This window comes from Pyrus communis, chromosome 16 (genome assembly GCF_041283825.1).
Source record: "Pyrus communis isolate YQ-2024b chromosome 16, ASM4128382v1, whole genome shotgun sequence".
NCBI classification, from domain to species: Eukaryota; Viridiplantae; Streptophyta; class Magnoliopsida; order Rosales; family Rosaceae; genus Pyrus; species Pyrus communis.
In genome coordinates this window covers 20,082,857-20,110,108 of record NC_142580.1, presented here as the reverse complement: position 1 = coordinate 20,110,108, position 27,252 = coordinate 20,082,857, and the positions used below count along the sequence as shown (strand labels likewise).

Here is a 27,252-nt window from a genome sequence, read left to right as displayed (position 1 = left end):
GTTTCCGGCGAGACTTCGAGTTGCAGACGGTGGCGCTAACGACGGTGACCGGCGAGACTCACCGGAAAAGGCAAGGAATATTTCGTCAACTTTGACGGAATATACTAACGGCGTCAGGTATATTTTCCATTTTTTTGACAGAATATTCCCTAACACCATTTGGCTAAAGAAGGGATGAAAGGGGAAAAAGAAAGAATATTCAGTAATGCCGAGTGATACAATCCTATCAGGACTCTACCTCAACGGACCTGTTTATCATGAAAACCATCCCCATACATAGGAGAGGTTCTGCAACATGAAAGTCCCCTTCAACTCAATAAACAATTCAAACGTACTATGCGAAAACCTTCATTCTATGAAAAACTCTTATCACACCCTTGAGAAAAACACTAACAATATTAACCCTTTTATCAACACATCTTCAGTTTACGATATGATATTAGGGAATTGAAAAAAAAATTAAAAATTAAAAAAAAAAAAGGGAAGGAGATCTAAAAGATCTTTTTCCTAAAATTATTGTTTGGCCCATTTATACCTTCCTTCAATGAATATTCTCTTTATAGTGTTTTGTTTATTCAATTCCAAAATAAAGTATTAGGAGATATATTAAATATTAGGAGTCATAATCCTCTTAATTGATACACCGAAAGTACAAGATATCGATTCTTTTTCTAGATTAGAATTTTTAAAAGAGGTTTATGGAATTTTGTGGGTGCTTGTTCCTATTTTGACTCTTGTAGTGGGAATCACAATAGGCGTACTGGTAATTGTCTGGTTAGAAAGAGAAATATCGGCAAGGATACAACAATGTATTGGACCTGAATATGCCAGCCCTTTGGGAGTTCTTCAAGCTCTAGCAGATGGGACAAAACTACTTTTCAAAGAAAAAAAAATTCCATCTATGAGGGATATTCGTTCCATCCATAGCAATCATATCAATTTTAGTAAGCTATTCGGTAGTTCTTTTTGGATATCACCTTGTTTTAGCGGATCTCACATTGGTGTTTTTTTTTATGGATTGCCATTTCCAGTACTGCTCCAATTGGATTGCTTAGTTGTAGGGAGGGACTTATGTCACCACAAATAGAGACCAAAGCAAGTGTTGTATTCAAAACTGGTGTTAAAGATTATAAATTGACTTATTATACTCCTCAACCTGGAGTTCCACCTGAGAAAGCAGGGGCCGTGGTAGCTGGTGAATCTTATACTAGTACATGGACAACCCTTTTATCAACACATCTTCAGTTTAGATAAGTAAGCAATATTGTGTTGATAACCGCGACACCTTTAGTTTGGATTAGTAAACAGTAATGGCGTTGTGGAACCAAACAGCATAGAAACACCTTCAGTTTGGAAAAGTAAATAGCTCTTCTTCTAGGTTTGTTGTTTACCTATCCAAACAAACGAAAACTTCTTAATTCTTTCGCCCAAAGAGGTCACCTCATTAGCTTCCCAATGAAGTGAAGTGTTCTATAATTGGTTAGTCTCAGGTGCATTTTGCAATTCGGGCATTTAGACAGCCGAACCACGTTTACCATAAAAACGATCATCTCCCTTGAGTACATATGCCTTGATAGCTTGATACCAATTTGGCGCACCTATATTCTCACGAATATAGCTGAGGCAACCGAACCTGCTGTAAGAGATCCTGAACTTCACAATGAACTAGGAAACCTTGTTTTCGCGTTCTAAACCCCAAGACTGAGACATGTTTCATCCTCAGTCATAATCGCTTAAGTGCAAAATTCAGCAGTGAATTTGACACCACCATCACCACATCTATTCTACTGGGCCAACTGAGCTCGATCACAAGTTGGCACACCTGTATTCACAAGGACATAGTTAGCTCATAGTTACTCAACATGCGTGCCACATAGGCTTTGTAATTTTTTGGGTCAACAAAGGTGTAACCTTTTATTCAAGGGTTTTACTTCTTTATACATTTGGTTCACATATTGAAGCAAAGTATCTCTTTTTATTTTTTGAACAAATGATATTATCTCGCTAAGAGGATGGGGGATTGGGGCTAAGCCTCACAATGGGTTGCAATAATATGGTTCAAATTTGCCTTTGGTGAAAATCGAACCTAAGACCTCTCACTTACCAATGAAGAAAAATATCAATAGACCGTAGTCGAGAATCGAACCTAAGACTTCTCACTTACCAATGAAGAAAAATACCACTAGACCGTAGTACTAAGTAGTGAAGCAAAGTACTCTTCACTGAACCAATGCCTCTTTTTCAAGAGTCATGTCTCTTGGCCAACAATCATATATTCCAATATGAAAGCACTATCACATGGATCACTTTATTCATTCATCTCCCACTTGATCCTTCGATGTGGGATTTTTAGTGCTTCTAGTGTGGATGTCTTTCTGAGTATCCAATCCTAAATACTCTTGATTATTCCAACCGTTATCAGTATGTTGTCTTATTAATATGCACACTTTTAGACACCAATATTGATTGCGCCTTACCATTGACTCCATGTTACTATCTTTCAAACCATCACCCTTATACTAAGAAATAACCATTTGTACTTAATGATTAATGACGACTTCAATCAAAATTAACCTTTCCTTGATCTGCGTTAGAAATTTCAATCAAACAGTTCCCTCTAGAAGATTTATTTGATACATCTTATTAGTTGTGGAAAAAATACCAAAAGTCCCGAACCTAATCGCAAAATTCCCAAAACCGAACCGAAAACGTCCCGAATCAAAAATCATGAACCATTCGGTACCCGAAACTAAACCAACCTTGAAATGTTTGGTACGGGATTCGGAATCCCACATGCCCTTGTTTGGTAATCTAGAACCATACCAAATATTTTGGATTCCTAAACCTAACCAAAAATTCTAAACCTAACCGAAAAAGTCTTGAAACCGAATTGAAAACGTCTAAACCAAATATCTTGAACTGTTCGGTAACCGAAAATGAACCGATCTTGAAAAGTTCGATACGGGATTCGGAATCCCATATGCCTTCGTTTGGTAATCCCAAACCGTACCGAAATATAAATTATACATACATATATATATGTATGTATTTAATTTTTAATTAGTTTTCAGGATTGTCAGATTGGTTGAGATTTAATCTCAACCATCCAATTCAGTCTCATTGATAGGAGCATATTTACGCACCTTAGTTTAGCGTGTTTTTGTGCATTTATAGTGTTTTTCCTTAGTAAAGTAGTCTTTTAAGCTAGTTCTATGTGTTTTCAGGTTTTAAGGGCAAAGTATGCAAAAGGATGCATTTTGGAGCCTTTTGGAGCAAATTAGAGCTTGGAATGGACATCATATGCTTGGAGCCAAGAGGATGGACGAAATTGAAGACTTGAAGATGATGATTCCTACTTGAGCAGGGTTTCCTAGTTGAATTAGGATTCCTAGTTAAGATGGGTTTCCTAGTTGAATTAGGATTCCTAGAAGAATGAAGATTCCTACTCAAATAAGGTTTCCTACTTGATGAAGGAAAGTCAAAATCCATATGGTCTCAAGTGAAGCAACAAAGAAGCTTTCCAAGTCCAAGAAGGAGAAGAATTCCAAGATGAAGAAGGATTAGCTTTCCTAATCCTAATGCACAAGGTTTTCAGCCACAAAGAGGAGTCCTAAACACTTTAGGACACCTTATCCTAATCCTATAGGGATGCCATGCACTTTACCTTATCTTGGAGGGTTTCTAGAAGCCTTAGATGCCCTATCCTATCTTTGCCGTGGGTTTTATCCAAATCCCCTTAGTTTTTAGGCTTTCTAGAAGCCCTAACATTATCCCTACAAAGGTGCCGCACCCTTATCTCTTTTTCCCTACAAATTTGGCCCTTAAAACATGATTCTAGGAACCTTATCTTATCTCCTACAAAAGTGGCGCCCCAAATCCTTCTAGAAAGCTGATTTCCCTTGCCTTGCAAGGCATTCTAGAAGCCTTATCACCTTATCTCCTTACCTGCCGCACCTAGGAAGCATTATCCCTTTCTATTTCTGATTTCTAAGCCTATTTCCTTGTGGATTTGGGTTATTCAAGTCCATATCTGATTACCCTAGGGTTTTAAGTGCCTATATATACTCATATTAACCCCTAGATCAGATCACCACCTCTCATACACATTCATTAATTCCAGAAATTCGTCCAACCCTCTCCACACCCTTGCCGCAACCACCAAAAACCTTTCTCCTTAGTTTTAAGCTTTGCCGCACCATCCCCTTCCCCTAAACACTACTACATCCCTCCATAACCATGCATCCATACACCTAAGGCCCTAAACCTGTCCCTAGACCCTTGCCGCACCAAGGAGGAGGACAAGGAAGCTCGGAAGTTCATGCAATTCAAGTTCGTGTCACTGGAATTTCTAGGTGTTTCTTTTCCTTTGATTTCAATGTTTAATTTCAATTCTCTTTGTTTTGTGCGTATGAGGAACTAAACCCCCCCTTGGCTAGGGGGGGATTCCAAACCATGAACATACTTGCTATATGAATTGATTACTTCTAATTGCGTTTCATAAGTTGTGAATTCAATTTACTTATCTATGTGAATTACATTGATTTGTGTGTGTTGGTTGAGAATGCACGCTTAATTATCATGCATAAATTGGATGCTAGGATATAAGGAAATTTCACCTAATCGTTATGGAATTATATTCACAAGTAGTAAAGGTTGATGATCTCAATCGCGTTAAGTAAATTCTTGGCATAAGTTTCATGCAATCATAGTAACAAGTGCTTCGTCAATGCTTATGGTTTTCATAGAACTTAAGGATTCTTGCTTGTATCTCTATTATGCAATCATGTAGGGGACTGGTGGGGAATGTTTTGGGTTGTCGTATGCAATCATCCAATTCAATAACGTTAGGAAAATCTAAAGGTTAATTTAAGCGAACCTAATTAACTTGGGGCATTGAGAATTCATGGGTTATTGAAAAGCAATTGGAAATCGTTTTATATGCAAGTATAACATGTGTGGAGATGAACCCCTTAGCTAGCTTCCCATCCATTCAATTCCATCAAATTCGTTTTACAATCTGTTCTAATTTAAAAAGTTTGTTTTGTTTTTAAATTCGTCCAAAACCAATCCCCCTTTACTTTGTTGAGTCATAGTAGTTAGAAATCACTTTAGTTTGTGTTTTTAAGTGTCTTAGGTCAAAGTAAAACCAATTTTCGTCCAAAGTTGTGTCTAGTGTTCAAAACTGCCCAGATTGTGTTTTTAAGGCAGTTTTGAGTGTTTTGGTGCTGTTTTGAGTCTTTTGGTTTGTTTTGGTGTTTTAAAGTTTAGTTTTGCATTCTTTGAGTCTAGTATAGTGTTTTAAACTTGTTTTTACATATTTGAGTCAGTTTCCAAGTGATTAACAATCCCTCCTAATCCCCGGTCCAAAACGATCCCTACTTACATTCTTCACTACAACTAATAAAAAGAGGGTTTAATTTGTGTGCGTATAAATCTCGCATCAAATTTTGGCGCCGTTGCCGGGGATTAGCAACTTTGCTAATCCCTTGGATTTTTATTTTCGTTGTTCTTATTAGATCAGATTCTTATGTTATTTTGTTTCTTGTTTTAGGTACTTGTTTATGACTCGGAGTTCTAATCCGGTTCACGAACATATTTTAGACTTTGACGACAATTTTGAGCGTGAGTTGAGACGTAAGAGGAAGAACCCAGAACCTAGTGAATCAAGTGCAAGTTCCGAGTCCGTTTCTGAATTTGAAGAAGAAGTGGAAGACATGGCAGCGGACAACCGAACAATCAAGGAGCTTTCCGCTTCGGGATTGGCCAATGCCGCACCCTTGTGCATCCAATACCCAAGGGCGGCTCAAGACAAGACTGCCGAGTTCGAATTAAAGTCAAGCCTGTTACATCACATTCCGAAGTACCATGGGCTATCCATGGAAGATCCGAACAAGCATTTGAAGGAGTTTGAAGTCGTTTGCTCGAGCATGACTCTGGTGAACGTAGATGAGAGCATTTTGAAGATGAAGGCCTTTCCCTTTTCTCTCCAAGAGAAAGTGAAAGATTGGTTGTACGAATTGGCTCCCGGAACTGTCACATCATAGGAGAGCATGAAACGAGCTTACTTGGAGAAGTTTTTCCCAACTTCTCGAGTCATCCTCCTACGAAAAAGGATAAGTGGAATTCAACAAGATGAAGGTGAATCCTTTCCTACTTATTATGAACGTTTTAAATCTCTTGTTGCTTCATGTCCACAGCATCAAATGAAGGAGGAACTACTTCTACAATACTTTTACGAGGGACTTCTACCTATTGAACGTCAAATACTAGATGCCTCAGCGGGAGGAGCCTTGGTGGACAAGACCCCCACGGCTGCAAAGTCCTTGATTGCTAATCGAGCATTGAACGCTCAACAATACGAAGGCGTTGGACAGAGGAGTACCCCATGGCAACACCAAGTCAATGAGGTAAGTGCCATAACCGAACTTCAAAATCAAATGGCTAACCTTACTACGTATCAAATGGCTAACCTTACTACGTTGCTTTCTCAGGTGGTGGAAGGTCCAAAAGTCAAAACCGTAGCTTCTTGTGGCGTATGCTCCATGCAAGAACACCCTACGGACAAGTGCCCACAATTGATCGAGAATGGAGGGTGGGAGACACTCAATGCCGTGGGATATGGCAACCAATACCAACCACGTGGTGATCCGTTTTCTAATACTTACAATCCCGGTTGGCGTGATCATCCAAATTTCAAATGGCGAGACCCCTAACAAGGTCAACAACAAAGCAGATTTAGGCAACAACCCCCGGGTTTCTATCAAAAGCCGTTGGCACCACCACAAGCCCAAGCACAACCTGCCCAAAGCAATGTAGGTAATTCAAGTGATAATGATAAGATTTTTCAATTACTTACTACTTTGACGCAGGAAGTCCAAACTCAAAACAAAGAGAGGCAAATCCAAGACAAGAGGGTGGACAACTTGGAGAAGCAAGTGGGACAGATTGCCGAATTCATGGGGCAATTTCGTGAGCAAGGAAGGTTGCCTAGCTCAACGGTGGTCAATCCGAGAGGTGGATTCGAATCTGCAAAAGCTATACATTTGCGAAGTGGAAAGCAAGTCGGATCTGACCTCAAACCATCCAAATCACGTTCCAACGAGGAGGACGAGTTGAGAATTGAAGAGGAGGAGCAAAGGCCACTCACGGCCAAGGAGGAACCAAATGTGCCGCAAGTTCCAAGTGATCCCAAGTCGCCCAATTCATCCAATAAAGGTAAAAACGTGTCAAGTTCGGTTCCTACTAATGATTTTCCTGCGAATGTTCCTTTTCCTAGTAGGTTTAAGCAAACAAAGAAAGAAGAAGCGGAAAAGGACATTTTGGAGACGTTTCGGAAAGTTCAAGTCAATATCCCCCTTTTTGATGCAATAAAGCAAGTGCCCAAATACGCTAAGTTCTTGAAGGAATTGTGCACTACGAGGAAGAGGGCGTCACATAAAGAGGTAGTACGGGTAAGTGAAAACGTTTCCGCTGTTTTACAAAGGAAGTTACCACCAAAATGCAAGGATCCAGGTAGCTTTACAATTCCTTGTATTATTGGTCAAACTAAGTTTGAAAATGCTATGTTAGACTTAGGGGCTTCAATTAACGTCATGCCCTACTCTATTTATGCTTCAATGAACCTTGGTGAATTGAAAAATGATGGTGTGATTATTCAATTGGCCGATAGATCTAATGCCTATCCAAAGGGAGTTTTGGAAGATGTTTTAGTGCAGGTGAATAACTTGATATTCCCGGCGGATTTTTATGTGCTTGAAATGGACGATTCGGTTCATTCTCCACCCTTGCCACTCCTACTTGGAAGACCGTTCATGAAAACAGCCCAAACAAAGATTGATGTGGCCAAAGGAGCACTAACAATGGAGTTTGGTGGTGATATAATTAAATTCAATGTTTATGACTCTATTAAGAATCCTAATGATAGTCATTCTTGTTTTGTCATGCATGTGCATAAGGATATAGGGCCGAAAGGATCCACACTTATCAAGAAGGATGTATCAAGAACCACCATTGGAGAAGAACTTGGAGTGATTGCCCTACAACCACCCAACATGGCCGAAAGTAGCCATGGTGACATTGTTGATAGGGCTGCCGATTTTGAGCCTTCACCACAATATGTTTGTAAGTCGTCAATCCCAATTTCAATTCCCATTTCAACTAATAGGTTGTTACCTTCTTTGGTGCAGGTGACCAATCGATTTAAAGGTGGTGGGAGCATTTACATGGACTTTCGGAACCAAAACACCACCATCAGGGAGGATCACTATCCCCTCCCATTCATTGAGCCATATTATGAAAGTGTTGAAGGGCAGGTTGTGGAGGACCATACACTCCATGCCGTGGGCTCTAAGTGAGGCGAAGAAGCATGTTCGTCCGGCTGTACGACGTTAAAGCAAGCGCTACTTGGGAGGCAACCCATGCATTCAACAAAGGAAGACAGAGAAAGCACTCCAATTCCAAATTTGCGTTCCTAAACTCTTCTCTTTGTTGTTGATTTTGTTTCTGCCATGTTAGGTTGTTAGATGTTGTTTTGTTTGTTTGTTTGTTATTTGTGTGCGTCTATGCTTGAAACATTGAGGACAATGTTTGATTTAAGTGTGGGGGGGTAACCAAAGTGTTTTGATGCAAATTCGTAGGGTTTTGTCACCCATAATTTCAAATGTTGTTTCTTGCTGTTTTTAAGTGTTTTTAAGCCGTTTTAGAGTGTTTTAGAGTTTGTTGTTCTAAAAATCCGAAAATCCCAGAAAAAATTGAAACAAATTGTTTTGAAAACCCAAAAAGAGTTGTTTTTAAGTTGTTTTTGTGTGTTTGTTTGTGTCTTAGGGTACCTTCCAACACAATGATGAGGATTCGGTTTGTAATTGCATGACTGTTAAAGAGAATGATTAACATGGATGAAAGTTTGATTTACTCTTTGTTTATGCTTGGTTGTGGTTATAACTTATGACTTCACATGTAATCAAAAAGAAGAAAAAAATTAGTTTTTGTAACATGCTTGAAGGAAGGAACTCAAACTAATGCTACAACCTTGTGAGACTTGAGCCTAAACGTTTATTTGGAGAGTTAAAATCTGTGCATTCTTGTTTTCTATAGTCGTTGCATGATCTCATTTTTCTTTGCTTGGTTACTACTTAGAAGGCGTTTCATCATTTAGTTCCAAATACTAGAACTCATGCCAATTTCATTCAAAACATGTTATTGATTTGCATAACACATATTCAAGATGAAGTTGTGTAGTGACCACCATAGCCAAATTGCCATATTTCCCTATTTCATTTGTTTTGTAGGATTTAACCCCGTTGAGCCTTGTGTAGCCTACTTTCTTTGTTAACCCACAATTATCCTCACCTAGCCTAGAGTAGGACCACCCATACCTTTGTTCTTGAAGCATAGTAAAAGCATAACTCAAAGATGAATTCCTTTTGATCATTGCATTGCAGAAAACAAGTGTGGGGGAAGGATTCTTGATATATGGGTGTGCCAAAGTCTTGAATGAGGCACGGCAAAGAAAAAAAAAAAGAGAGAGAGAAAGAAAAGAAAAAAGAAAATTCGTGGAAAATAAAAAGAAAAAAAGAAAAACTTGTGAAAAGTATGAAAAGGAGTTGAAAGAGCATAAAATGAGCTCTAAGTTGTTGGTTATTGAAGGAAGGGTCCAAAACGTTGCATTTGACCCTAAGTATGTACCTGTATGCCCCTTTGTGTTTAAAGTTATTTTCTGCACTCTAAAGTGAATTCTAAGTATCAAGTTCATTGCTTTGCTTACTATTGTTTAAAGAATGTTTGTTTTATCCTTTACCTTCCTTTGTTAGCCAATACCCCTAGCCCCGTTACAACCCTTGACTTTAATCTTGAGTGTTATGTGTTTCAATTTGTGGAGTTTAAAATTGGAATAAGCATATGGTGTCACTGGTTCTCGCATCTAAGTAGTAGCGTTCCATTCATGAGATCATATCTAAACATGTTATTAACTCCGAAAAGTGCTTTCTTTGTCATACATATATGTGAGCATTCGTTTTCATATTTACATCTATCTTCTCACATATAACTAGTATAGGGTGTGTAGTCAGAAAATCTGTGTGAAAATTGAGTGCATATCTAGTAAGGAATTGAGGAAATTCTCTAAGGCATGTTACTACATTCAAAATCATGTTTTATGTGGTTATTTGTGAACTAATAAGTAGTGACTATGATTAAGTAAAGGCTTAAGCGTAAAGATGGCTAAAATCTGTGGGAATGATGATTTTTAACATGTCATGTGCATTGGAAATCCCTGAGGCGATTGTTGGAAGGTGTAGGTTGTGTTTTACTCGTTTTACTTCGTTTATTTACTTTGTTTCATTTTGTTTTGCTCGAGGACTAGCAAAAGCTAAGTGTGGGGGAATTTGATAGGAGCATATTTACGCACCTTAGTTTAGCTTGTTTTTGTGCATTTATAGTGTTTTTCCTTAGTAAAGTAGTCTTTTAAGCTAGTTCTATGTGTTTTCAGGTTTTAAGGGCAAAGTATGCAAAAGGATGCATTTTGGAGCCTTTTGGAGCAAATTAGAGCTTGGAATGGACATCATATGCTTGGAGCCAAGAGGATGGACGAAATTGAAGACTTGAAGATGATGATTCCTACTTGAGCAGGGTTTCCTAGTTGAATTAGGATTCCTAGTTAAGATGGGTTTCCTAGTTGAATTAGGATTCCTAGAAGAATGAAGATTCCTACTCAAATAAGGTTTCCTACTTGATGAAGGAAAGTCAAAATCCATATGGTCTCAAGTGAAGCAACAAAGAAGCTTTCCAAGTCCAAGAAGGAGAAGAATTCCAAGATGAAGAAGGATTAGCTTTCCTAATCCTAATGCACAAGGTTTTCAGCCACAAAGAGGAGTCCTAAACACTTTAGGACACCTTATCCTAATCCTATAGGGATGCCATGCACTTTACCTTATCTTGGAGGGTTTCTAGAAGCCTTAGATGCCCTATCCTATCTTTGCCGTGGGTTTTATCCAAATCCCCTTAGTTTTTAGGCTTTCTAGAAGCCCTAACATTATCCCTACAAAGGTGCCGCACCCTTATCTCTTTTTCCCTACAAATTTGGCCCTTAAAACATGATTCTAGGAACCTTATCTTATCTCCTACAAAAGTGGCGCCCCAAATCCTTCTAGAAAGCTGATTTCCCTTGCCTTGCAAGGCATTCTAGAAGCCTTATCACCTTATCTCCTTACCTGCCGCACCTAGGAAGCATTATCCCTTTCTATTTCTGATTTCTAAGCCTATTTCCTTGTGGATTTGGGTTATTCAAGTCCATATCTGATTACCCTAGGGTTTTAAGTGCCTATATATACTCATATTAACCCCTAGATCAGATCACCACCTCTCATACACATTCATTAATTTCAGAAATTCGTCCAACCCTCTCCACACCCTTGCCGCAACCACCAAAAACCTTTCTCCTTAGTTTTAAGCTTTGCCGCACCATCCCCTTCCCCTAAACACTACTACATCCCTCCATAACCATGCATCCATACACCTAAGGCCCTAAACCTGTCCCTAGACCCTTGCCGCACCAAGGAGAAGGACAAGGAAGCTCGGAAGTTCATGCATCTTTAAGTAAGAGAAGGTCTCTGATTGGACTCCGCCCCGGTTTAGGTCCTCCAGAAGGTCATAGAGTCGTTCTAAGGAGGGTTCTCCCGTTCAAGTTTGTGTCGCTGGAATTTCTAGGTGTTTCTTTTCCTTTGATTTCAATGTTTAATTTCAATTCTCTTTGTTTTGTGCGTATGAGGAACTAAACCCCCCCTTGGCTAGGGAGGGATTCCAAACCATGAACATACTTGCTATATGAATTGATTACTTCTAATTGCGTTTCATAAGTTGTGAATTCAATTTACTTATCTATGTGAATTACATTGATTTGTGTGTGTTGGTTGAGAGTGCACGCTTAATTATCATGCATAAATTGGATGCTAGGATATAAGGAAATTTCACCTAATCGTTATGGAATTATATTCACAAGTAGTAAAGGTTGATGATCTCAATCGCGTTAAGTAAATTCTTGGCATAAGTTTCATGCAATCATAGTAACAAGTGCTTCGTCAATGCTTATGGTTTTCATAGAACTTAATGATTCTTGCTTGTATCTCTATTATGCAATCATGTAGGGGACTGGTGGGGAATGTTTTGGGTTGTCGTATGCAATCATCCAATTCAATAATGTTAGGAAAATCTAAAGGTTAATTTAAGCGAACCTAATTAACTTGGGGCATTGAGAATTCATGGGTTATTGAAAAGCAATTGGAAATCGTTTTATATGCAAGTATAACATGTGTGGAGATGAACCCCTTAGCTAGCTTCCCATCCATTCAATTCCATCAAATTCGTTTTACAATCTGTTCTAATTTAAAAAGTTTGTTTTGTTTTTAAATTCGTCCAAAACCAATCCCCCTTTACTTTGTTGAGTCATAGTAGTTAGAAATCACTTTAGTTTGTGTTTTTAAGTGTCTTAGGTCAAAGTAAAACCAATTTTCGTCCAAAGTTGTGTCTAGTGTTCAAAACTGCCCAGATTGTGTTTTTAAGGCAGTTTTGAGTGTTTTGGTGCTGTTTTGAGTCTTTTGGTTTGTTTTGGTGTTTTAAAGTTTAGTTTTGCATTCTTTGAGTCTAGTATAGTGTTTTAAACTTGTTTTTACATATTTGAGTCAGTTTCCAAGTGATTAACAATCCCTCCTAATCCCCGGTCCAAAACGATCCCTACTTACATTCTTCACTACAACTAATAAAAAGAGGGTTTAATTTGTGTGCGTATAAATCTCGCATCACTCATCTCTCTCAGTCTCTCATCATTTTCTCTATCTCTCGTCATTCTCTCATAGTTGAACCCTCTCAACTCAATCTCATCACTCTACACCTTGACTCCACCTCCCCTCCGCCAACCTTCTCCAAATGTCGACTCTGGCTAGCCACCACACAACAGCATACCTTCTCTGATTCTCTTTCCTTCTCAATCAACTGACTTTCGAGCCCCAAAATCAAAACCCAAATCTCTGCCATTTCCTCACTGCTCCAAACCCAAATACTTGAGCACCTTCATTGCCTTCCTCCCAAACATGTTGCTTCCACTGTCTCCCAAAGCGTGGTGAAATCTCGTCCACAAATTTGAACCCAACTTAAATTTTAGAGGCCAAGGTCTACTACATCGTCTTTCCCTCTTCAAATGTTATAGTCTCTACGTCTTTCATTCTGGAAACCCGACTTCGTCTACTTGATGTGTGAAAGTCCAACCCTAAAAAAGGTAAAATCAAGCAAAACCTCATCTGATTCTTTCATTCATATGTCCATCTTTGGAATATAAAGAACTTGAGTGTAACATCCCAAACTGTGCCTGTTGTACCAAAAATATGTCGTCATTTGTCTTGACGAATTTGTACTTATAAAACAATCAACACCTTTGATCAAAGACCAAAGCTTCACACACCTACGGGAGAGGGTTTGACCAATGGGCCTCTAATTCCTAAGTTAGTTTTTTTCGGGAGGGGGTTTGACCAATGGGCCTCTAATTCCTAAGTTAGTTTTTTTCAAAAGAGTGAGTGTTTAGGGCTTGTATATGTAGCAAAAAACTTACCAAAATTTGGTAGAAATAGGAGGAGGTGGCTGGCTATGGGGTTAGTGTTTTGCCTACACATGGCGACATCTTATTGAACAAGATGGGTCATCCGTTGATTAACTAAGAAAAGAATATTCCCAAGATATTAATTAGGAAATAATATATTGGGATGATGATGGAAGTATCCATAATTGATTATGATAGGGATTCTTTACTTGATGAAGTTGATTTTCAATTGGAAATGTATTAAATATATGATTTAGTAATTAATCTTATCTTTAATGTCTTTGACTTTTTCATGCTACGAGTGGGGAGCTTTGAGCAGAAGTAGTTAGATCTTTACGGATGCTGAGCTACGCGTGGGAGTATTTGAGGGCATTGCCCATTTAATGAGGGCAATCTTATCTTTCTTGAGAAAAAATCCACATGTCGTCTTCTGAATTTTTAGGATTTATTTTTGCTCAACAGTACAGAAATCCCGAAAAAATTTCAAGAATCCCAAAATTCAGAAAGACCAAAATTTCTATTCGGTTTTGGTTTTTGGAAATCCGGTCTAAAAGGGATCGGTTTGGGATTCGGGTAGTGAGTTTTGTATGGGATCCCGACCCGAACCATCCCGACAACTTATCAACGGTATGATTTGTTTTCAATCAGTTGGAATTATACTCTTCATTGATCATTCAACGGTTTAACTCTTTCATTTGAATTTTTGGCACTAAGAATTTCGATGTTTATCGAATATGTATTGATAAGTAAAACCAATTATAAATGGTTTCAAACTCGGAAATAGGTCAATTTGGTGTACATGTCTATTTACAAACGCTTGCTGTCACAACGAAAGCACCATTCCTTACATTAAGAAATTCACAACAATACCCAACAACAAAGTAACAAAGGTCTCTATAGGACAGCCAAATAGCTGAATGTTACATTCTTTTACAATTACATTCGCTGGAAACCCTATATATGCAGGTGCTATTACAAAAAGAGCAAAAAGAAACCAACAGTGAACAGTCAATAATTCATGAATCCAAATTGCCCCGAATGCGAGAAGCAAGTCTTTGCACATATTGATCATCAATCGAACTATCAATCTCCTTAATCTTGGACAGAAAGTCCATGGCTTCTTTATATTTTCTCGCTTTACAATAACCATCCACCGCAATCTTGTAGCTCAGCTCATTCGGCCTGCAATTGTTCTGAGTCATATAGCTAATCACTTCATCTATTTCTGAGAACATTCCCTGCCCTGCATAGCCTGTGATGAAAGTATTGTAGGTGAAAATACACGGCCGAATTCCTCTAGTTGTCATCTCCGAGAGAATTCTTATGGCCTCCTGCATGTGCCCTTGCCTGCAAAACCCTTTGATGACTGTGTTATAAGAGACAAGGTCTGGTTTCCCACCAGAATTTTGTAGGGCCATGAGGATTTCTTCTGCTTTCCAGCACTCTCCCTTTCTGGCGTACATGTCCATCAAGCTGTTGTAAGTTATGAGATCTGGCTGAAGGCTATTTTCACGAATCATGTACAACATGTCATTGGCCCGATCATACATGTTGTTTCTAGCAAAAATTGAAAGCATGGAGTTGAATACAACCAAGTCAGGTTTGTATCCGATGTTCTGCAATTGATGGAATGCCCTCTCCATGCCGTCCAGTGCTCTACACTTGAAATTTGCAAGAATAAGCGTTCTCAAAAGAATCCAGCTGGGAAAAATATAACCGCCATAAATTTCTCTCTCAATTCTCTCAATCCCCTTGACATTCCCTCCTTTAGCATAACAGTTGATCATCAATGAATACGAGGTTTCATTAGGCTTGAAGCCCTTATTTCTCATGTCTAGCATAACAGCTTCTGCTGCTCTCCAGTCCCCTCGCCGTGCCAGGGCATTTAGAAGTGCATTGTAAGTTGTAACGCATGGAGTAAATCCTGCTTTGATCATCTCATCGTACATCTGTGCAGCATCTATTTCTGATCCACACCGTCCATATGCGCTGATCAAGGTATTGAATGTGTCTCTGTCAGGCTCAAAACCACAATTCTTCATTTCTCGAAATACCTGGTTCACATACTTGTGCCTACCCTTATCACCGCACATGGCAAGCATTGTGTTCCATGTAATACGGTTTGGGGCACATCCAGTTGACTTCATTTCACAAAGTAACTTTATCATCTCCTCGGGCAGTGACTTCTTTCCCAGCATTCCAAGAACAGCATTGTATGTGCAAACATTAGGAACACAACCTGTTGCCTTCATATGGTTGAACAACCTTAGAGCCTCCTCCTCCTTTCCGGCTTTACCGTATGCATTTATCACAGTTGTGTACGTAACAGCATTTGGCATTATTCCTTTTTGGGTCATCGTCTCTATGACAGATGCACCTTCCTCGGAGAATCCTGCCCTCACATAAGCTGCCACAAGCTCATTGTAAGTAACAGCATCAGGTGGGCAATTATTATCCTCCATTTCTTTTAATATGCTCAAGGCTTCTGTAAATACCCCTGCCTTGCCAAAAACTTGTAACAGCGCATTATAGGTTACAGTTCCGGGTACATACCCTTGTGACTTTAATCCAATAAAGAATTCATTTGCTTCATTCAACAAACCCTCTCTTCCACAGGCAGATATCACCGTACTACAAGTGAACTCATCAAATTCAAATCCCTTGCCCCTCATCTCATCCAAGAGGCCTAAAATCTTATCCCAAGATCGACCCATCTTCCCATAAACATCAAGCATGACATTGTATGTGACCAAAGTTGGTGAGATTCCAATTTCCACCATTTTGTCAAACAAGTCAATTGCACTTTCGTACTTACCAGTACGAGAGTGCGCATGAAGGATCGTCGTGTAAGCTCGGACATCCAGCGTGTATTCTTCTATGGGAATTACATCAAACAGCTTCGATGCAATCGTATGCTGCGACTCTCTCCCAAGAATTCTAACCATTAGCTCAATCATCTGGCCATTTAATTTTAAATTTTCAGAGCTTAAGTTGGACAGAATCCATTCAAACAACAAAAAGGCTCTTTCCCAATTGCCAGAAAGGTCTAATGCTTTCAACAAACTAATCAAATCAACTTCAAGTAACTCAAACTTCACAGATCCAAAGTAATGGTCCAAACCATGCAAAGGCTGCTCTACAATGGAATTGAACATCAACTTACCCTTTATAGTCAAAAAGTCGAGAACCCCATCTCCTGATTTCAGCAGCTCTCGATCGTCCTCGAAATTTGGGACTAAAACTGAACTGGGTTTCTTCATTTGATGCTGTTTGGAGGTCGAATCCGCCGAAATTTGAAGAGAAAGGAGACTGCCATTGGTTTGGTGAGGTGGGTTTAAGGGTTTGAGCTTGTGGGGAGTGTTGGGCGGCGAGGAGAGGCTCAGGAGGTGCTGGAGGAGGGAGTCTATAGGAAACGGCGGAGCTGGCGACTGAGGAGGCGGTGGCAGCATCGTTGAATTGAATTTCACAGGAGGGTTTGGCTGCGTTGGTCTGTTTGATGGGATGGGATACAGAGGTCGAGATGGAAAGAGAGTACCTTCCATTGTTTCAGAGAAATGGGATGTCTCGGTTTTGTTACAGTGGAGGAGACGAAGCTATATGGGGTGAGGAGTTGGAGAAGGAACAGAGGAGATTGGATTTGGTGGAGGCGAGAGATAAGGAGTGCATTTCTGCGTGGGTTTTGATACAAGAAAGACGTTTGTTTTTATGGAAGGGGGTGTTGGATTGGAAGATTGATTTTGTATAACACACACAGAGGGAGCGGGATGTGAGAAATGACTGGTCTCTATTCAAGATGATATTGGGGAAAAGATTGGGCTTCAAAAGGTCAAAGGTTACCATATTCACACCATAAGATATCATTTTTTAAGTTCATTTTTAAGAAGTAGGAGCTGGAATTTGGATAAAATTGTACAAGACGAACTAACTCAACCGCTAGCATAAGTTTGATCAAACGAACAACCAAGTGACTCAACCAAAACTACCAACAAAAAAAAAAAAAACATAATTCGGCACTATTAGCCTTAGTGTTTGAGACTTGGCTAATAAAAGTAAGTTAATGAACTAATGGAAAGTTATGTCCAATGCCTAATGGAATTTGGAACTAACTAATGATTAATCAAGGTGGTTCTTGGGTGAGTTTTGTAGAGGGGAATGAAAGCTTCAAGATGGTGGTGGCGGTGTCGAAAAACTCCATCGGAGTTGCCTGAAATCGGCCTTGGAAAATGGGTGGTCACACAGGGTTGGGCACCGGTGCACGGGAAGCTTTCCCAATTTTTTTTTTTTTTTTTTTTCTGATTGGGTCTCACCCTCTCCCTCTAATTTTAATTAGTTCCTTCCTATTTGTGCCTAAAATCTGATTGGCCACTTTCCCACAAGGTGGGAATTCAAATAATTTATAACTAAACTTTAAATAACCATTTTCAAACGTCTACAACTATACCGTTACAATTCGGACTCGCAAACAGCTTTCGCTTATGCGTTCACACCAACAAGTATTACGAAAATATGTTAAAAGAATAAGTCATACGTCTCTTTAGACGATGGTCAACGAAAGTCAAAATCTTTGCCTCTAGGGCATTTTCGTAAATTTACACTTTTAAAATAAAATAAAAACGTAAAATTTGGAACGGGTTATCATATCATCCAACTGCAATAACTTCCTAAGAAAAAAGTAAGCATCTCCAATATCAAGATTCAAATTCTAGATCCTCCGATGCATGAGAGATAATTTGCCTCATCTAAACTTAAATATAAGATTTGAGTCCTAACTTTTCAGAAGAATGGAGATGCTCTAAAGGTGGATTAAGATTTAGGAACGAAGTTATGGTAGCTACCATTCACTTAAATAGTTGACTAACATCGCACTTACTATTCACAATCTATCCCCATTGTGACAATCAATTATTTTATTTTTGACGTATAATTCAATTATTTAATAATTATTTAAAAGATGAGATTAATTTAGAATAGATGATTATGATTATGCACGTGTCTTTGTCCATAAAAATTATTAAATTTTCAAGTAGGTTTTCGTGGTCGACCATGCGGTTTCGGTTTTGACTCCACCTTCGACTAGAGATGTCAATTTTGTATGCACAAACAATGTAGAAAATGAAATAAGAATGTAAAGAAAGGATATAAAAGATTGTTTTGAGTTTATTGAGTTTATTGAGTTTTGGTGTGGGAAGTAATAAAAAAAAAAAAAAAAAAAAAACCTTAGGATTTAAAAAAAAAAAAAAAATCAAACAAGGGGTTAGAAATTTTATTATTTCTTATTATTATGATTTTTTTTCAATTTGTTTTTTAAAAATCATTATTATGGAAAATAATAGTACCGTTGAATTAAAGTGTGATAATTTGAAGTGACTTCTGAGACTTGCACACGTGTCCTGACAGCCATTGTGGTAAGACTTATGCAACAGAATATGTCGTGCCACTCTTGGATCTCGGCTTGTGTGGCGCATGCGTCTGGCAAAAACGTCAGCGCAAACGTTTGAGCTTGGACTTTAGAATCGATATGACGCTAACATCTCTAGCCAAAGAAGCTAAATATAATTTGTTCAAAATTACATCTGTAAGAAATTATTTTTTAACAAATAATGTCATACTATAATCATATCATCTTCAACCAAAGTAATTAAACATAATGTCTCAGTAATTTTCTTTTTTTTCTTTTAACAAACAATATTATCTATACTGAGAAAAAATGAATGTGTTTAGCCTTACAATGGAGTTAACAGTAATATAGTTCAAATTCATTATTGACGAAAATCATAAGAAAAATCATTCACCTACCAGTTATAAACCCATAATGGGTGGGGTATGTTTTGAGTTGGATTTTGAATCAAACTTCATTAGGCTAACAACAACATTCAACTACCTACAAACGACATTAGAGTTTGCTTTGTTGGTCCAGATATTTTTGGTAAGGAAATGAGCAATTGAGTTTGCAAGGTTCAAACATGTGCTTAGCCTTATAATGAGGTTAACAATAATATAGTTCAAATTCATCATTGACGAAAATCGTACGAAAAATCATTCACCTACTAGTGATAAACCCATAATGGGTGGGATATGTTTTGAGTTGGATTTTGAATCAAACTTTATTAGGCTAACAACAACATTCAACTGCCTACTAGCGATGTCAGAGTTTGCTTTGTTGGTCCAGATATTTTTGGTAAGGAAATGAGCAATTGAGTTTGCAAGGTTCGAACATGTGCTTAACCTTACAATGAGGTTAACAATAATATAGTTTAAATTCATCATTGACAAAAATCGTACGAAAAATCATTCATTACCAGTGATAAACCTATAATGGGTGGGGTATGTTTTGAGTTGGATTTTGAATCAAACTTTATTAGGCTAACAACAACATTCAACTGCATACTAGCGACGTCAGAGTTTTCTTTGTTGGTCCAGATATTTTTGGTAAGGAAATGAGCAGTTGAGTTTGCAAGGTTCGACCCTACAGCATGTCAGAAGCGAAGGTCCCAAGCATTCACGGGCTTCTGAATTGCAATTTGCACTGCACGTCACTGAATGTTTTGCCACGTGGTCAAATTGAAAGGCACTGGTACCCGCGTGGACAATGGACTTGCAAGTCGCATCCATTGCATTTTTCGTGGTATCAAATAACCTCACTAGTTATGTTTGAATTACGTAACTCCCCCTCTCCCCCTCTCCCTCTCCTGAGTGCTTTGCTTAAAGGCACTGAGTTTTCACAGTGGTCTCAGTTGAACTGAAGCATCGGTTTCTTTGTTGGCTTAAGCACATGGACTCTGCGCTTGTTGGGTCCTTCTCCAAAGCATCTTTGGGTATTGTGATTTTAGTTTTACAGAAAATATTCATTTCTTTCTCTGGCTTTCTCTTGTTCTTGATTTATTAAGGTCTCTGATTATGTATTTATTTGTTTATTTCCTCTGAAATTAGTAATTGTTTCAAATGCTTCAAATGCTGGTTTTTTTTTTAATTTATTATTATTATTTTGTGGTATTGTAAGTACTTATTATAATCTTTGTCGATTCAAGGATTCATTCTTTTTAGTCTTTAGAATCAGCGGACTGAAATAATTTACCTTTATTCGGTTGGGTTTTCTTAAATTTAAAATTTTTCTTTTTCTTTTTTACTTTTTATTGTCATTTCAAGATGTGACTAGGTTGAGTTGACTCTACCTTTGCTTGTACCATTTATGGAGTCGAATTTGGTATTTTAGGACGGATTTGATAACCATTTCACTTCAACCTTTTAGTTTTTCTTTTCTTTTTGCTTGAGATAGAGATGGAATATGAGCCCAATGAGGAATAGGGAAGGAAAAATGAAGGAGCTCATATGAAAATAGAAGCTTAAAAATCAAAAGAACTTAACAATTCTTTTCAGCTGTTGGCTTTTAGTTTTTCACTTTTTCGTGTCATTTTCCTTCCTTCACCTTTTTTGGTTCCTCCCTTCCCCCACATACTTTTATACTATCTATAGCACAAAAAGTGAAAACCAACAACTAAAAACGAAATGGTTATTAAACGCGCACTCACTGTTTAGTTGTGAGTTTATTCCTGCTAATTGAATTCTGATGCATTATAAAAATTCATAGGTGGGAACGTTTGGAGAAGGGACAATCTCCACAAGAACTGCTTTTCAGGTATTACTGGTCCCATCACGACGTCTGATCTCCCTTTTGACTTTTGAGCAATAAAAATTTCGTATTGTGATTCCATGTATGCTGTATACAAACATATGCTGGATACGAGCATAGTATTTAATTTAAGCTTAGTGTGATAGCTGCTTAAATATTGGTGGTGCTATTTCAAGACATTATAGTCATCAATGTTTGTAGCTAACCATGCAGCGTTGCTGAATCTGCACATTGAGATTTGTAAGAGAGCTTTCTTTACTGTTTTATTCACTTTCCATTGTATGTGTTTGGGCTTCTTAGTCTTTATATCTTAGTTGGGATTACACATGGTGGAAGTTTTTAACAGCAAGGTAGCGATGGATGTTTTTATTCAAAGAATTAGCTCAAAGTGTACTGGCTTACATCTCAAGTTCCAAGATAACAACTCATTAGTTTAGGATTCTGATTTATAATGTGGATAAGAAGCCTACTGTAATTCACAGTGGGCCTACTGAACTGATTCATGTTTTCTTATATGAAATAAATTTTGTCTCACAAAATATATTAATCAAAATAACAAATACAACAACAACAACAAAGGTCGGCTATATGAATCCTAGAACACCATTGCGCTTGGTTTTGTGCCATGTCTTTCGTTAGATCCAACATCCAAGTAGTCCAAGTCTTTTCTTAAAGTCTCTGCCCAGGTCTTCCTAGGTCTTGCTCTACCCCTTTGGCCCTGAGCCTCTGTCTCGTAATCACATCTTCTAACCGGAGTGTCTGTAGGTCTTCTAACTGGAGCGTCTATAGGTCTCGTAATCAAATATTCTAACCGAAGCATCTGTTAATCAGAATACTGTGCATTATTTGATATGGTACTTCACTTAGCAATGTATTGTGCAATCTACTCCTCTTATTATTAGCTTATCCAAATTTAAGAAACAGTAAGACAGTAAGCTTCGAATTCTCATTTGAAATTAAAACTGATGTATGATTTGCCTTTCTCAGTCCATATTGAAACTTACTGGAACCCGGATCTTTCTTCTTATAGGTTCATATGTAGCATTCAGAGTTTCAAGGCGCAGAGCATGGGATATCCTAGAAAGTTACTGTGGTGTTGGATTTCAGCAACATATTTTTCAGCAAAATACCAGAGGCACTAAGGAAAAGTCTACATTCTACAGGAGGCATGATAAAAAGTTCTTGGTGAATGCTACTGCAGGCCACCCTCTTGAATCTGAACCTGAAGCCTATAATCCGAAAAGCATATGGAACTCTATCAAAAATGCCGTAGATGCTTTTTACAGGTTTTCAAGGCCGCACACAGTTATAGGCACAGTTAAGTTTGTGACAGAATCATCACCACCAATCTTGACATTCTCCAATTTAACTTTTTGATATGTAACTCCACTAATATGTGCTTGAGATTAGTTAGGATCGTTACTGTTATTTTTTTGTCCTTTCCTTTTTCAAATCGATTTAGAGAGACCTGACCTATGTTTTTCTCTAAACAGGCATTGAGCATAATTTCAGTTTCTCTCCTTGCAGTCAAGAATCTGTCAGATTTGTCTCCATTATTTTTCACGGGGGTGCTGGAGGTGATGCCTCTAATAAATATTGATAATCTTAAAAGATTACAGTCGTCATTGCTATTCTTACATGCTTCGTTTTTTTATTTTCAGGCTGTAGTTGCTGCTCTCTTTATGAATATTTACATTGTTGGGTTGAATCAGTTGTCTGACATCGATATAGACAAGGTAGGTTTTGTGAGTTTACTGGTAGAATTGCAATGATTGCGGGATAAGAATTATAAATTATGTCACTTTTTTGTTTCTTAAGGGGGCATTCCATTAGGATGGTTCTATATGTAGAATTCCAGGATAGGTTCTTTTATCTAGAGTTATCAAGCTGCCTACTAAGCCATTATTTCAAGCTTCCCTCACTACACTCACGGATGTTCAAACGTTACCAATTTCCAAGTTGTGCTCAATTTATTAAGCGCCGCTTTGGATTATTTGGCTTATATTCTTGGAAGTCATGAACAAAAAGATTATTTACATGGAGCATATGTGAAATGTCTAATTGTATACTTGTATTTTATGGTATGTTGCAGGTTAACAAGCCTTATCTTCCGTTGGCATCTGGGGAATATTCAGTTGGAACCGGCATCATGATTGTGACATCTTTTCTAATTATGGTATCAAAGGCAATGTTTGGAAGAAAAAATTAAAACTAAAAACTGAAGACCATTTAAAACTGTTATTAGATTTTATTTTGAAAGCCACTATATTATCCTTCATCCTTTAAGCTTTTTCATCTCTCGTCCTTCATCTTCTTCATCTTCTTCATCGGATTACCAAATGGGCCCGTAATGTGATTCCCTAACTTTTGCTTGCAAACTGCCTCCTGTTCTTCGCTAGAAATTTAGTTATTCTGGTTAAAATTGTTAAGGATTCGAGTGCTCTCAATAGTGTTTTTACTTCTTATTCCTCTAACTATTTGTGTAGCCAGCATTGTCATTGTTTCCATGCAAGAAATAAACTTCATCAGATTTTTTCAGACATCTGAATAGTACCAAATTACTAGTACCTTAATATACATGCAAAATCAGAATTAAGACTAAGGAAACTGGATTGAATGTTCAATATTTACTTAGTATATGGATTTATCATCAAGCATAATCATATTATGACTGAAAGACATTCAGACCGTAACCATTCTTTTCGACAGAGCTTTTTGCTTGGATGGGTTGTTGGTTCATGGCCATTGTTTTGGGCCCTTTTCATCAGTTTTGTACTTGGAACTGCTTATTCAATCAATGTGAGTTGGCTTTTGCTCATATGTAATCTTATTGACGTTCCTTAAATAGCTATATGAGGAAAGCTTATGTCACTCGTGATAACCAATTTGATGAATGAAATTTAGTTTAAGAGTGTTTTTATTCCATAGTATATGGAAGGCTGGACTTTAGTATCTAAAATTTTTCCATGTAAATTTAGCGATTGTACTAAAGCATAAGTCAGAACCTGTCTTTTATGATCGCAGTTGCCACTATTGAGATGGAAGAGGTCTGCTGTGGTTGCTGCAATGTGTATCCTAGCTGTTCGGGCAGTGATAGTCCAACTTGCTTTTTTCCTACACATGCAGGTTTGTTATTTTTCTATTAGGAAATCAGTTAATACCTTCCCATTGTTTCATTCTCTCAGAAAAAACTTGATTTACACAATATGTTTTCCACATTGTGCGGCATTTGCTATTATAATTTCAACCTATAACATCATCGAAAGGTATCTGTCACTTGAGCAATGGTTGCCAGTGTTCGATGCAATGCTTGTAGGACAAACATATCTGCGTGTGAACACACATAAGACGGTTGTGAGGGCTCATAATAATTGATTGCTCTCAACAGATACTGTTAACGGATCATCTCTGTCATGTAGTTGGATGCGCTTTCAGTGGTTGAGTTCTAATTTATCTAACGGTTTCCAGATGCATGTGTACAAAAGACCAGCTGCCTTCTCGAGGCCACTAATCTTTGCAACTGCATTTATGAGCTTCTTCTCAATTGTTATAGCATTATTTAAGGTAAAACCTTTTCCTTTTGTTCATTTCAAGTTGAACACGAGTAGATTTATGCGTTTGCTATTATTTCACTTCGTGAAGTTATGATGAAAAAGGATGATGATCAATTTTATTCACACCGTGGAATCATGTAGGACATACCTGATATTGATGGAGATAAAATATTCGGCATCAGGTCTTTTACAGTACGCATGGGACAAAAGCGGGTAGGCCTTTAAGTTTTAACACACGCAAATATACAGTTTCACTGATATACATGTATTCATACATATGCAACGTATTCAGACTTTTATGGTGGTAAGCAAGCATATATAGTTTTGATCCTAATTATCTTTGGGCAGGTCTTTTGGATTTGTATTTCGCTACTTGAAATGGCTTACAGTGTTGCCGTTTTAGTGGGAGCATCATCTGGCTTCATGTTGAGCAAATGCGTCACGGTAATGTTTCAGTTTTCTAAATCTAAAGAGAACAGTAGTGAGCGTTACCAATCTTCACTTATTCTAGGTTACTGAATGGCACAATTTCTCCTTTCTCTATAATTTTTGAATTATACGCGTTTAATTCTGAACGTATAAATGCAGCGAAAAGCATGAATTTAATGATTTATTTTCGGTTGTATTTTTCTGCCTTCACCGTTTGCTATTATGAAATAGTTGGTAATGTTGTGAAGTTTAGGTGTCCACGTTAAGGATTCTTAAAATTCTACCAATCGCTCTTAACTCTATATTTCTGATTCTAATTCGTTGCCTTCCTTTACAAAAATGCAAACATTTGAAGTGTTAAACTGTCAAATGAGGCCACTTCAGTTTGTATTGTATACATGTGTTTGGTTTTACATGAGAACAAGCGGTGCTCTTATATTCTCAATAGAAGTTAATAATATTTTGGGGAACCTTAAGTGCGTTTTCATAATCCCATCTTACTACTGATTTTTTGTTCATCTATACCTCTTTGTTCAGATACTAGAAACTGAAGAATGCGCCAAGAATGCAGATATTGATTTATTCTATATTTGCATTGTTTTAGGTTTTGGGACATACAATTTTGGCTGTGGTACTGTGGAACAGAGCCAAATCTGTCGATCTCAACAGCAAAGCTGCAATCACATCCTTTTACATGTTTGTATGGAAGGTAAATGCTTACTACCACTACTTGAATGCAACTGCAGTGGAATAAAGTATATCAAAAACCAAAGGTGACCCTAATTTGCCTCATCAGTTTTGCTGTTAACATCTTACAAACATTCCACAAGCTAATTCAAGCCCTCATATTGCTGTTTCTAATATTGCTTATCGGTTGCTTTATCTTTATCGAGGGCTCGAATTTTGTTCAGGCACAACAAATGCCTATATTCTTGGAGATGAGAAAATCCCTCAAAAACTCTTAAGAACTGTTGGTTTGTGCGGTCTGGAAATTGGACTCCGTCTGGAGACTCCAACCTAAGACCGATTTCCAGCTTTACTTGTTTCAACGTGCCAGTTGCTACCATTGATTTTATGGATTGTACACAACTTGTTTGTGATTTCATTTATGTATGTTTAAATTCCAATGTGGCATACGTTTTATTCATTTCTTTCAGTTTTCTTCTTGCAGCTTTTCTACGCTGAGTATCTACTTATACCGCTTGTTAGATGACGATGCAACTTATTTCAGAGTAAAGGTTGCTTTCGGAATCTTAAGGGGTAAAAATCGAACGCTGTTGTTGGGTTATTCGATGTACATTGTACTCTCCGATATTTCCTTGGTACATTATTTCACCGTCCCGGGCTGGATTCCGGGGAAAAGCTGGAAACTTTGAGGCATAAGAGAGAACATTTCTCTAGCCTAGATCTTTGTATATGATTGAAATGTCCCATACTGATTTGCTTCACATGCATCAACACATTTTTGATCTGTTCCTGCGATTTTACATGACGCATTTTGTTGCACCGATTCCCAAATATTAAATCCAATTTATGCCTAAGGGATCTTTAGACCTAGTGTGAATTCTGCGAGTTGGTGAAATCAGAAATTTAGGGTGAGTTTGTTTGGGCTCATTAGCCTTCTTTGGATTGGACTGAATTAAAAGTCTAGTGTAGTCCGGTGTTTGTTAATGGTAGGACTAATTTTAGTGGGATTACGTGGGACTCGCCTAGACTAAGAGCTGGTTTGGTATTGCTGTGTTTTGAAAAAAAAACTGTTTCTGCTGTGCTGTGAGAATAAGCTTATTTTTGCTGCTTTACGTTTTTAGTTTTTTTTCATCCAAAACTATGAAAATAAGCTGTTTTTAAGTGTTTACCAAACATCTTTTTGAGCTCAACCTTTTTTATACCCATTTTTTTTTATAAAAAGAGCTCAGTACCAAACCAGTAATGCAGCAGACTGCTAAGACCTTCCCTACTTTGCTTCGTTTGCTCGCGTCACGTCCTCTTCTTGCACGACGACCTCGCCGTCAAATCCTCCCACACCTTCCCAACATGGATTTGCCTCTCCCTTG

At 37.9% G+C, this 27,252-nt stretch overlaps 2 protein-coding genes across 3 annotated transcripts; one reads left to right on the top strand and one right to left on the bottom strand.

The window, feature by feature from the left end:
- Positions 1-14,406: 14,406 nt before the first annotated feature.
- On the bottom strand, positions 14,407-17,580 carry LOC137731698 (uncharacterized). The gene has a single exon (XM_068470883.2). It carries the CDS (start codon positions 17,125-17,127, stop codon positions 14,602-14,604), a length of 2,526 nt encoding a protein of 841 aa, XP_068326984.2. The 5' UTR covers positions 17,128-17,580; the 3' UTR covers positions 14,407-14,601.
- A 2,628-nt stretch (positions 17,581-20,208) lies between these two features.
- LOC137732279 (homogentisate phytyltransferase 1, chloroplastic) lies at positions 20,209-26,755 on the top strand. 2 transcript variants are annotated; one of them, XM_068471585.2, is made up of 13 exons: positions 20,209-20,400; positions 21,174-21,221; positions 22,246-22,532; positions 22,709-22,792; positions 22,877-22,951; positions 23,308-23,391; positions 23,925-24,014; positions 24,240-24,341; positions 24,684-24,779; positions 24,911-24,982; positions 25,118-25,213; positions 25,803-25,907; positions 26,370-26,755. In XM_068471585.2, the coding sequence occupies exons 1-13, from the start codon at positions 20,358-20,360 to the stop codon at positions 26,409-26,411; spliced, it is 1,224 nt and encodes a 407-aa protein (XP_068327686.2). In that variant the 5' UTR covers positions 20,209-20,357; the 3' UTR covers positions 26,412-26,755. The 2 variants fall into 2 exon arrangements, with proteins under 2 accessions (XP_068327686.2, XP_068327685.2); XM_068471584.2 differs by lacking the exon at positions 26,370-26,755 and having other exon boundaries at positions 25,803-26,080.
- Positions 26,756-27,252: the final 497 nt, after the last annotated feature.

Excerpts from the sequence above, each read along its gene's own strand:
- LOC137732279 (XM_068471584.2), top strand. The coding sequence starts at position 20,358 with ATGGACTCTGCGCTTGTTGGGTCCTTCTCCAAAGCATCTTTGG. Across the intron at positions 21,222-22,245 it reads CCACAAGAACTGCTTTTCAG|GTTCATATGTAGCATTCAGA; the intron begins GTATTACTGGTC and ends TTCTTCTTATAG. Across the intron at positions 24,342-24,683 it reads CTTTTTTCCTACACATGCAG|ATGCATGTGTACAAAAGACC; the intron begins GTTTGTTATTTT and ends AACGGTTTCCAG.
- LOC137731698 (XM_068470883.2), bottom strand. The coding sequence starts at position 17,127 with ATGGAAGGTACTCTCTTTCCATCTCGACCTCTGTATCCCATCCCATCA.